Source organism: Heloderma suspectum, chromosome 6, assembly GCF_057233095.1.
Source record: "Heloderma suspectum isolate Gila_16-S chromosome 6, 16-S_ref, whole genome shotgun sequence".
Lineage (NCBI taxonomy): Eukaryota > Metazoa > Chordata > Lepidosauria > Squamata > Helodermatidae > Heloderma > Heloderma suspectum.
The window spans coordinates 48290436-48302907 of NC_139463.1; the positions used below are offsets into that span (position 1 = coordinate 48290436).

The window sequence follows — 12472 nt, forward strand, 5'->3', positions numbered from 1 at the left end:
TTCTCGGGCCACCATTCTCAATGACAACAGAGGAGCTGTTGGCCAGGGAATGGAAGATTTCTGTCACATCCCAGGAGCTCCCACTTACCGCTCTTGGCTTCCAGGTCCACGAGCCTGGCCTCAAGGGAACATACCTGTTCCCTAATTGCCGGGATTCCATTGCACTGAACAAACGTCCACAACTTCTGCCCCACATGGAGATAGCAGTACCTGTGTGCAAACACTACACAGCTTTCACACCTCTGCTGGAGTTCGACCTTCATTACTGTGTATTTGGAAGGCTGTGTTTTGGGTTGGAACCAATGTCACTCTGGCAGCATCCCACGAGCTCTCCATGGGAGCTTTCTCAAACAGCTTTTTAAAAGGTTGAAAAACCTTTTCATTCCCCCCTGGAATTAGGGGGGGGCAAGGCAGCATCTGGACAACATCTTGGAGAAAAGTACCCCCCATGAGATAGTGGGGGGCTGGATTCCAGGATTATCTCCCCAGAACTTTACCAACGCAAAAAGCTGTTCTGAAACTCCTATTTCATAGGAGAAAACAGGGCTGATGTGTTCCATAATAATATATGCTTTCAGAAATATCAACAACTCCTGAGGGATGATTTAAGAAATATTAACAATATTTGAGAACATCTGAGGACCTGCAAGATCTGTTTGAGAGAAACATGACTACACCGAGAAGAAAGGGGCTGACATCATCGCCAACTCCCCCCGTACCTCCTGTGTCAAAAGTTTCGAAAACAGAAGATATAGGGGAATTATTTACTCTGATAAAGACTTTAGCAAGCCAAAAGGTTGGATTTAATCCAAAATTCCATCACCGCCTTGCAAGGAGCTGTGGATTTAATTAATGCGTCATGGCAAAAAGTGTAGATGAAAATTAATGAGCTAGAAGACCAAGTGGCAGGAAATGAAACTATGGCACAAGTTTGTTTTAAAAATGTCTATGACAGAATTTCTCAACTGGAGGCCTTCACGCGAAGATCCAATGTACATATTATTTGGATTAAAAATCTGTCTAATGATGTAAAATTGCCTATTTTTGTGGATAAACTTTTGCATGAGATACTGCCTATGCCATCTGATTATTTATTTGATATTGAGCAGGCATTTCGTGTGCCAAATGCTAAAGGGACTGACTATACAATCATAGTCCAATTTGCAAAAGTCTCCACAAAGAATTATATCCTGCATTTGGCAAGAGAGGGTGGAAGCCTTTCCTGGAAACAAGATAAAGTTATATTATTTCCAGATTATATCAAAGAGGTGGCAAATAAAAGAAGGCAATTTATCAAAGCGAAAAATATAGCAAAACAAATGAACTTACAATATTACTTAAAATATCCTGCTACACTTTGTATTGTGTCTGAAGGTCAGATGAAGAAGTTTCTAAATCATGAAATGGCGGAGGCATGGCTGAACGTAAAAATGCGTGAGATTTCTGTTACAACCCCATGAACTGGAATCTTGATAAACAAGCTTTGTTAACTGTTTGTGTTTAGTCTACATGATCCGGGCTAGGTCAGAAGATAAATGATTATACATATATTCGTTTATTCTCTTTCACCTTTCTTTTTTTCTTGCTTTTCCTTATAATGTTTATTTCAAAATAGATATGGTATGCTGTATTTAAATTTATTGTTTGAGGGTATATTGTGCACATGCATTTATATATCTAGTATAAAATATATTACTGATTGTTGAAGGTTTATTTTAAGTTTTATTATTATATAACAGTATATTTCTTTATAATTATTATTATTAAAAATAATAACAATAATAATATAGGCTACTGGGAATGAATTGTAGACCTGTTTCTTTGATATAAGATTGATGATATGATATTGAAATGTAAGGTTGTTTATTAAACTGTAAGATTGTTAAGGTTATAGATATAGTTTTTAAAATAGAATGGCATCGGAGGCCGGGGGGTATTAGAGTTTAAACTTAATTCTTTAAAGGGGAGGAAGAGGGGGACTGAAGGGGAGTTTATGCACTCTTTACTTTCTTTACTTTCTTTCCTCCCCTCTTTTCCTTTTCCTTTTTCCTTTTCTTTTTGTTATTGTGGTGTCCTCATCAGAATATTGTATTGCTGGGAAACTGTAGTACTGATCAGGTTGTTGGTATTTTTGGTATTGATTATTTCATATATAAAGATAAAATAAATAAAAATATATTGGAAAAAAAGGAAGGCTGTGTTTTGGGGGAGAGAAGGGGAGTTTATGCCCTCGTTTCTTTGCCCTGTTGCTAAACTTGCATGGGTGCCTCACTCACCTGGCTCCTTCCTGATTTCCTTGATACTTGGCCAGCTGGGGCTTCTCTTTGTGCTTGTAGAGCTACGTTCCCTCACAAGCTAGCCCTAAATTTATAGCCCTGGCTAGCTCCCCCAGATGTACGTAATAGCCAATTGGAGCGGGGGCTAGTTACAAAAAGGGTTCTTGCAACTACTTCCCAGGCACTGCTCCTCTTGCCATGGAAAATACTGGCTGTCTGTCCCAAGCATTTTACAAGGATGTACACATGCTAGGCAGTGGCTGGCACTCCACCTACTGTGGTTTTGGTTCTCTGGCTGCCTGTGCTGCCTTGGCTTTCCTCAGCAACATTCACACGTAGGTAGGTGTTTGGTGTGTTTAGCCAACGGGTCTTTTCTTTCTGTTGTTTCTGGGCATGTTGCCGGAGTGCTGAGATGGGGGCCACGTCCTCTTCGAAGACAAAGGCCGTGACAGTGGCAGGGATCTCCACTTCGCTCTTATGCTTGGTTTTCTCCTGGACAAATGGGTAACGGTATGCATAGCCAGTCCGGTAGCCCTGTTAAGGACAAAGAGTTCTCCTTGAATGCACAGGCACAGCTTCAACAAACTCTATGTCCGCTTGGTTTCTACAGTTCTGCACAGGAGCTTTCCTATGCAAAATCCATGATCTGGACTAGGATTTTAAGTCCTGAAAATCCTACCTTTCATTAACCCCTTCTCAAGCTTCTAGTCCTCATGTCTGTTGAAGTACATTTAAAATATATATTTGTACTGTACCCATCTCAAGAAAACATCCCATACCCTATCCCTAAGATCTGCTGAGAGTGTACTGTTAACAGATCTGGTTTATGCATTCAATACTGATTAATGTGATCTCTCAATGGATCGTGCTGGTGTCAGAGATTCAGCAGCTTGGAAATGCCCAACTCTTTCTTTTTAATGGGAGAGATCACATTGTAACTATCCATGGTTAAACTCTGGCAGAAATTATCCAGGAACTAACCTGTTCAAATTTAAACATCCCCCAAAAGGCGCTGGAGATGCAGAACGATCCATGTGAAAAGAACACAAACACACATGTCCAGGAAACCAGCAATGGTGGCTTCTTGTGCACGTACCAGGTTGTCCAGCATCCTCATCAGAGCCTCAAACTCATGCTCTCCCAGGCGGCTCTTCTGCATGGGTCCAAAGGTGCTGCCAGCCCATCGCACTGAACCGACATCGTGGGGCCGGTGCTTCTCTCGCTCCAGCACGATGAGGTTCTCTGCTCCGCCGGCGCTAGACAAGGCTGAGATCTAGAGGGTGCAGGTTACAAGAGAGGTCTTGAGAAGCAGGCGGGAAAACAGACAGCATTCTAGGCTGCCTCCTCTCTGCCTTCCTTGGGAGGTTGGAGGCCAGCATGTTGAAAGCACAGGGATTGCCTGCATTAATAATTGCTCCCCCTATCACCTCTGTTCATATGTTTTGCTGCTTTTTGTAGTGTCTAAACCCACCTGCAAATCCTGTTGGATCAGGGATGATAGCTGGACAAAAGAGATGAGCAGATATATTTGCACTGCTCTCTTAAAAACGCTTGGCTGTTCCAGTCTTGGTGTCACTGCTCTTATAGCAGATTCTGGCTCCGGCTGGCCATTTTTCTAAAATAATATTTGTTCTGAAAAGAAGTGTTCCCCACCCACTTCAGCTAAGTCCTTTTTAATGGCATTTCCATCTCAGAGTACAGGAAAAAGCAGATTTTTCCACTATATATAGTAGCATATTCATGTAAATTGAACACGTTTCAGCAAAATATTCAGACTTATTTAATGTTATGGATTTGCATGATTAAACTGGATCAGTTTAATCATGATTAAACTGATCCAGTTTAATCAAGGATCAGCACAAGAAATCAAATTCTTTGTGGAGGATTCCAGATTCTCTTGGAGCAGCAGAGGGGCGGCTCCAGCCTAAATACTGGCACCTAAGTAAGCACGAGTGTCAGTCCCCAGGCTTGTCAGAGGCATAAAATATGACAAATGGGATCCAAGGCCAGACAGAATCCACCAAATCGCAGCAGCTATTGCAATGGAGAGTTGGAGGGAAGAGCCAGAGGAACAGAGAAAGCAACAACTAGACCGCAAAATTGCTGATTTCACTGCTCAAATGTTCAAATTCACACTTATAATTTGCTTTGTAAATGTATACATTTATCTCAGCTTTTGAAACTGGAGTCCTTTAGACTTGGCATTTCTTGAGTGCTTTGGCAGGCATCAACCATAACATCTCATAAGCTGTCAGCGGTCAAATACTAATGCCATTGCATGGCATCCATCAAATCCTGTTAGATACTAACTCCATTGGATGTCCAACATCAAATACTATTGCTCTACAGCTGCCAAACTGTCTAATAGGAAATGCTGTTACATATCACTTATCAAATACTGATATCTGTCCAATATCAAATATTGAAATAAAATATAGGAAGTCAGATATGAATAAGATTTGATGAATATCCGAGCAAATATCCGAGCACTGAGAGACTATCTGGAGAATGATTCAGCATCAAAATTTGCAGGGGGAGAAGGCTGAGGAAACGGGTTGGGAGCCCACTGGTTCAGCTCCTGCAAGAGACTGCCCAGACAGCTACATCCGTGGACCATCGCTGAGGCAGCGAGGCGCTCCCGCACGCCCTGCGTTGCCCCCCCCCCCCGCATGCAAGTGGCTCCCATGCTGGGCCTCGGCCCCTGGCTGGCCTAGTTTTTTCCAGCTGAAGAAGTGGGCTGAGTAGCCCTGGGGATCAGACGGCCGACCACCGTGGCCCCTCTGCAGAACCTGGGCAACCAGACCTCCCAACGCCCCACAGAGCTTATTGGTTATTGCCAAGCGTGGGCAGAACTAGAGAGAGGGAGAGGGAGGGATGGAGGGAAATCCTGCTGGGGTTGGTGGGGGGCATTTTTCCTAAGCTCCACATGAGACAATAACTGAGGACGGATGGGGCTTTTCTCAGGTTTAGCTTCAAAAACAGGTGAAACATTTTTAAGCTGAAGTTAGAAGCTGGATCTACTTTCTATGATCCCAAGTTGTGCTGCTTCTTGTTTTGTTTTGCTTTGTTTCTATTGTTCTGTTCTTCTAAAAAAGGTTCCATTTTTTAAAAGAACAAATACAATCTTGTCCATACTTAATTAACCTGAAAACAAGACATGCTTCCAAGGGACCGAAGTGCCCCAGCGAGATGAGGGAGCTGGCTCTCACTGGCCGCTCCCGCTGAGAAGCACCCAAGTGCAGTGCTGCCTGGAAGCCGCAGCCCGGACCGGACCGGACCGGACCGAGTGCCTGCTCTCACCCGTGGGGGTTGCCCCTACGCTGCAGTGCGGGAAAAGGCCTCTGCATCGCTCTGAGCCTCCATTCTGATCCCTCCCTGCCTCCTGCCCTCTCCAGCAACTAGGGCTGTGCAGAGACCCACAACCTGCTCCAGAGGCAGATTCAGAGCTTCCGAATTGGCCCCAGCCCACCCCAGGCTGACTGGGACCTGGGTCAGCCACTTTGGCTTCTGGATCTGAGGCGAGATCTGGACAGCCGAAGCCCCTTCCCATCTTGGAAGAAGTCGCCATTTGGGCATCTCTTCCTCTTCCGGTAAGAAAAGGGTGTGTACATTGTGGCCGTAAAGGAGCCATCCATGCAACATTACAGGTGTAACGTACTCCCTCCAAGACAGCAAGGGCTGTGGGTGCTCCCCACGGGTCCAGGTAGGGAGGAGCTGGGGGCAAAGCACTTTGGAGTGATCCAACCCGCTTAGGGCCACTCTCAACCCACTTAGGAACCAGACTGCTTTGTCCCAAATCACCCTGATCCGCTTCTGGATTCGGGCCACAATGGTGCACAGCCCTCCCAGAAGCCCAGGTGCCAGACTCAATGTTTAAGCTGCCAGCGGCTGCTCTTGGGGCTTAACCCCTTTGTCCCAAAAAGGGATTTCTCCAGAACCAGGAGAGACCACAAAATGTGCCCTGTGCTGCCTGCCCTACCACAGGGTGCAGCTGTGATCTTAGCAATGCGAGTTTGGTCTATACAATTCCTGAGCAGGGTACATCAAGGTGCCAGCCCTAGTGAAGTTCAAGGTCACCCTGTGATGCAGACTGATCACTCCAGTGGTGGGGCTTACAATCACTATGGCTGAGGAACGGTAAACTGCTGTTTTGCCCCATGTTCAGCTACTACATGTGTTTCTGTGGAGCAGGGATTCTAAGTTGCATTGCCAAGTATGCGCTAGTAATCACGTTCAGTTCTTTGGAACCCTGAAGATTACCGGTTAATGTAAAGAAACATGACAGTAAACAGACTTTATAGGCGAAGAAAAGGCTATCAGAGAACACAACAGCTGGCTTTCTCTTGTGACATGTGTGTCCAAGCTTCATCAACAGAGTGTGGGGGATGACCAATGTGGCCCCAGCAGAGGGCACAGTGGAGCCCACATTCAGCACCAGTCTAGGAATGCATGACAATTTCACTCTGGTTTTGTTTGGACTCGAATTTGCCTTGTTTGTACCTCTGAATGTGAACATGAATGCGAGCGCTTTTTTTGGGAAAAGCTTGCAGTTTCCCAAACACGCATTCGAAAAATACACACTTTTAAAAATGTGCATTAAAAAAACACACATTTTCACGTCTTAGTCTATGGGGGGTGGGTGGGCGGATGAGTGCACATTTGGGTGTCCACTTTTTTAAAATGTCCATTTTCCCCATTTGAAATGCACAGTTTTCCCCATTCAAACAAAATGAAAACAGAGCCCAATCGAGCACGGGAAGCAAAGTGATCTGAGCTCCAAGATGGAGTTCGGAGGCGCTCGGCGATCACAAGGATTGCTTGTTTGCCCATCCCTGCACCTGTCATCTCACCCTTCACACAGCCTGCCTGCGCTCCACAGTCTGTTTCCAGGGGAATGTTTCCAATAATCAAAACAAGATGCTCCTGCTTTACAGCCAACTTCAAGTAAGAAATACCAAAATATTTGGCAAGATGCTTCTGAAAACTCTGTGAGTTACAAACTCTTAACACTAGAGAGCGATGCTAAAATAGCACTTTTTGTGTATTCAAAAGCTGGTATTATCCCCATATTACAAATCTGACAGTTCAGAGCAACAGTGCGATTTTAAAGGGGGACTCCAGAACTCGCACTTTTTGCAAGTACACAAGGGCAGCTCTTCTTTTGCAACACCTTAGATACATGATGCCCCACACCTCACATTCTGAAGAATAAAAACATCCTTTCCGTATGCCTGATAATAATTATAGCTGAAGCTACCAAGAAGCTATTGTTAATTAAACCACACTGTAGCTGACACGATAGATATTTCTTATTTAAGACATTGGAGTGACATGCTTTACCACTGCCTTTTCAAAGCACTGCTTATTAATGTCACTTGGTTAAAGAAAAGTAATTGAAATGACCTAGTCATGCTGAACTCAAGAAGGCATTCAGATAAAGACCAGTCTTTGGCCTGTCTTTGGATGAAGCTGTGCGTTGCAATCCACATGGGGATGCTGCCAAAAAAAGTATTCCTGGTCAAGGACTCCCCCTCACTTCCCATAATGTAGAGGAAAACATGGATTGTGATGCTATCACATTTTGCACACCCACCCACCCAAGTGATGTGGAGATGATGTGGGGAGTTGCACACCCACAACGTCACAACATGAGTAAATATTCCTACATGTTACTGGGGGTGGGGGTGGTAGGAGAGGACAATTTTTAATGGCATCCCCATGTCAATGGTAACGTGCCTTCCCACATGTAGGGACATTTTATTACGTACGATTGTGTCTAATGACATCGTGCATTGTGATGAAAAGTAAGGCTGAAGGTCAGTGTGTTTTTTTGTTCTGTTGCTCACCTGTACTTCACAGGCAGCTTGCAAATGGAAGATCTTATAGAATGCTTCTTCCACTGTGTCCCCAAGAGCCACCAGGCCATGATTCCGCAGCACTAGAATCTGCCAAGAGGAGCAGCAAGGAGATGAGGCAATAAAAACGGCCAAACACTTATCAAACAGCAGTGTACTAAAATGCTTCTCAATTCTGGATCACTCTCATGCTGCATCTAGTCTAAGGATTTCCAAAACTTTGCCCCATTTCAGAGGTCTAAATCCCAATGTCAGCCTCAGATACTTTGTTGCCCAAAGGGCTACAGAGTGCAGTCCAAGATGCCATCACAGCTTGAATAGCATCTTTCAAGCCTAACCTTGCAGGTGGGTCCTAGGCACTTCTGCAACTCAATTCTGTCTGCTTCTTCCTCCATCTCACCATTGAAATCAAAGTACACCATGTCCCCTGCCAGCAGTGCATCATGGGAAATTGGCAAAAGGCCATGTTTCATTGCAGACACCTGGTAAGAGAGAGAGAGAGAAGATGGAGAAGCAAAGGTCAGCATCGTGATCCGTCTATTGTGCCTTTGATGCCAAGTGAGAGGATTCACCCCAAAGGAGGCCTGTGTGTCAAACTGCTGAGAATGGAGCCGTAAGAGCATCCATTCTTTCAAGCTACACAGAACTCTTCATCCTACAAATGGACAAGATTCTAAAGTTATCAGGTTGGGCCAATGTATATTTGGAGTGATTTGGGGGTACACCAACATCAACAACAGGATTAGTTCTTCTGAGTGGGCTATGTGTGAGTGACTACATATTTTAGCCCCGCTCTCAGAATGGATTCATTTTACTACATTTATCTCAAGATAACCTGGTCTTTTGGAAGGTTTCAGCAGGTGGGAACTTGCCGCAAGATGGTGTTTTAATCCTGTATGGGAAGCAGAAGCCACAGGGAAGAAATCCCCCACATGAAAAGATTATTAATGCAGAAATGGACTATTAGGGGCTGACTGAATCCACCTTCCATGAGTACAAGATGAGAGAAAAACACATTATGGGCTTGTGAAACGAAATGGGCTGCCTCTGAGGCCTAATGGCCTAACTGAGGCCTAATGGCCTAACCTTGCGTGGCCTATCAACAAGCATCAGGGAGCCTTCTTCAGGGTGGCATCATCCATGGGCCTGAGCTTAGCCACCCACTGCTCCTCCCCATCACTCCTGCCCACCCCTTGCACCTGACACCCCCTCCCCCGGATTTCTGCTCCTCTTTCCCCCCTCATTCACTGCTCTGTGGTTTGGGCTTAAAACCGCTGTTCTGCTGCTCCTGCGGCTCCTGCTCCTCATTGCCTCCTTGGTGTCCCATTGCCATGGAGCCCCCCTAGAACGCAGAGCCGGGGGCATCGGGATCACCTCCCACGGCACCTCTGCTTGAACGTGTCTGAGGGGCCTTCCGGAGGGCGCCCTGTGAAGTTCAGCGTTGAGCACCCTGCATGCTGTGAACAAGGGGTCCCCCTGGCCACCCCACACGCCTCTCCCTTGGCCGGTGCACTCCAAGCCTTTCAGGGCCTCTGCAGGGACTGCCAAGGAATGAGAGGCCAGCTGGCCTCCCCTGAGCTGGAGGCTCTGCTCTAAATCTGCCTCAGGGCCGATCCAGCTGTCTGGGAGGGAGGCTCTGTCTGCTGTTTCTCATTGCTCTGTCAGCAAGATGGATGGCATTGCTTACTGCGGCTGTGGCTGGTGTGTGCAGATGGATGATGCATCTCACGTCAGGTCTAGCCGCATAGATGGCGGAGTGCAGGCTGAATCCTCGAGTATCCACCGGAAAGCTGGTGCTGCCTTGCTCCACCACTTCCCCCAGGACATTCACTTTGATCTGCAGTGCAAAAGAAAACAGGCAATGCGGAAGTACAGATGGACGAGTAGTGGGCTTCTCCCCCTTGGACGACAGAGGCAGAGTCGCACAGCAAAGGGGGTGCTTGTGGGCAGCTTCCTTCACTGCGAGGCAGTGATTCCCAAACTGAGGAGCAGGCCATCCATCCACATGCTGCTAGAAGTACATTCATGACATTATTAAAGGCTCCTAGAAGTCCTGCCCACAGAGGAGTTTGCCTCCTGCTTCTCTGTATGAGTCACTGCTCTAGGCGTGCTTGCTTCCAATCGTCTCTGCTGTGATTGAATGTCCTACTCAGATCCAGTAGAGAGACACAGAAGAGTTACCTGTCCCCAGTGGAGGCTGCCTCTTGCATCTTGTATGAGTCACTCCTCTGGGCTTGCCTGCTTCCACTCAGGTACAGACATGCAGCAGCAAAACCTGCCCTCAGATGCACTGCTCGTTGCATCTCTGTGTGAGTCACTGATCTGGGTGTGCCTCCTAAACTGGGACAAGGCTTGTTAAGTGAGGGGCTCCGCTCGCTTGGTCACAGTGGGCATTTCCCACACTCAAGGCTTAAAAGGCTTCAATAGCATTTGTAACACAAATACAAAACCTACACTGGGCAGGATGCTTTCGCAGTACAAATGCCTTTTCTTTGCGGCACAAACCATCTGAGACTAAGGGAAACACAGTGAGATTTGCTCAGGACAGAACTCCACGTTATAAGAAACATGAGACTGCCACCAACACAGGTGTCCCACGCACCCCATCCCCACTACATAATCGGAGGAACAAATTACCGTGCATTAGGATGTTAGCGCACTGAACATTTGTCTACCCGTGGCAGCCAGTTATGTGGAGTGGGAACATGAGAATGTTCTGTGCAATTCTATCAAGACAAAGTCATTGTCCTACATGTTACTGAAGGGAAGAGGTGGGAGGACATGGCACAAGTTCCTTGTGAGGTGCAGTTTCCTTCCCCAAAGTGGAAACCTCATCATCACCTGACATGTAAAACACCATAGATTCCAAAGCCTCAAGTTTGAAACTGTGGAAATGGAGAGACAGGAAATCATCAGAAGATGGATGGAAGAGTCTTGTATACTCACTAAACTAGAAGCTGTAACTTCATGGCAGGAAAGGCCCAAAGGGCAAACCAGGAAGTGATCCTGTTCTTTGCTGACTCTCAGCTGAGAAAGAAAGAAAGAAAGAAAGAAAGAAAGAAAGAAAGAAAGAAAGAAAGATTGATGTCATGTCTTCAGTTCCTTGTGCTGCTGGGGCCACTGTCTTCCCTCAGGGCATTAAGGCCAGAACTAGGCATGATGGGAGATATTTGGATGCTACCAAAACCGAGGAGAGAAGAATGCCACAGAGAGAAGAGGGGGTCCTAAAAGGTGCCTCAGGCTGCTTGCCCGACACAACCCTTTTCAGCATGGAAGACCCTGCCAGAGGCAGCCCTTCTTGATGCTGCCTGAGGAAGGAGCCCGGCCCCCCCGCCCTCTCCCACCCTGGGGCACTCACCCCTCACCTCCATCGGTGCAGTGCAGTGCACTGAGGGTTGGAGCCAGACTTACTCAAGCTTGGAGCAGACCCACTGAAATCAATGGGATAAGTTAGCCATGACTAATTTAAGCCCCATTCATTTCAGTGGGTCCAGCCCATAATCTCTGCTGTGTTTTTGTTTAGAGGGGCCATGAAACAGGTGATGCCCTGGGAGCAAGGCTGGGTGCAGGCTACTCTCTTCATGCTGGCGGGTTTCTCAAAGCCAAAGGCATCTGGCTGCTCCATCAGAAAGAAAGCGCTGGAGTGATGGGCCTTTGGTCAGATCCAGCGGGGCTCTCCTGGTGGCCTCAAGTGCCGACGGCTGTCATGTCACCTTCCAAGAATCACTAACAAGATGCCCACAACGGTACAGCCATGGGCTGGCCTGCGGCCCACCCAGGACATCCACCTGCTTTCCCCATGACTACTGTATGCCCAGTCGTCACCTGCAGAGGCCCTAACACTTCCATTTTTTCAGTGGTTTACCACTGAGTCCTTGTCTTCATTTTCAGACACCGCCAGATTTGCCCTGTTCAAATGACAGTTGCCTGCCTGGAGCCAAATGGGATAGAATAGGTGTTTCAAAGAAACAAACAAACAGGCCAAGTTAAAGGCATCTGGTGTTACTCTGACTGGCACTAAGCTAGCACTGAGCAGGGCAGGGGCGGTAGGGAAGGCGTCCCTCACTGTGACGTAGGTGCTGCTAAGCTGCGCCCAGCCATAAAGCTCCAGCAGCCGGTAGACACTGCCGATCTTGCACCGCATGAGCCTCTCCCCTTTGGCCAGGGACGCAGAGTCGGTAGCATGGAGGTCGTTGATGGGCATCACCGTGGAGAGGTCTGCAAGAGAGAGTTCAACAAGGAACCAAACCAAACAGAAAGGCAAGGCTGCCTTGGAGCTGGGCCAGGCGGCTCATTTGCTCCTTCTGCCATTGCTCTAGAAGAGCACATTGTCTCCTGACT

At 46.9% G+C, this 12472-nt stretch overlaps 1 protein-coding gene across 1 annotated transcript in view; it reads right to left on the reverse strand.

Moving 5' to 3' along the window:
• The window catches only part of ADD2 (adducin 2), an 87723-nt gene that overhangs the window by 14557 nt on the left and 60694 nt on the right, over positions 1 to 12472 (reverse strand). Inside the window, exons 4-10 of the mRNA XM_084807100.1 lie at positions 12198 to 12349; positions 11078 to 11158; positions 9819 to 9968; positions 8470 to 8613; positions 8123 to 8221; positions 3373 to 3549; positions 2553 to 2810 (exon numbers count right to left, since the gene is read on the reverse strand). Coding sequence (XP_084663226.1) covers positions 2553 to 2810; positions 3373 to 3549; positions 8123 to 8221; positions 8470 to 8613; positions 9819 to 9968; positions 11078 to 11158; positions 12198 to 12349 — 1061 coding nt within the window. The remainder of the gene's footprint in view (positions 1 to 2552; positions 2811 to 3372; positions 3550 to 8122; positions 8222 to 8469; positions 8614 to 9818; positions 9969 to 11077; positions 11159 to 12197; positions 12350 to 12472) is intronic.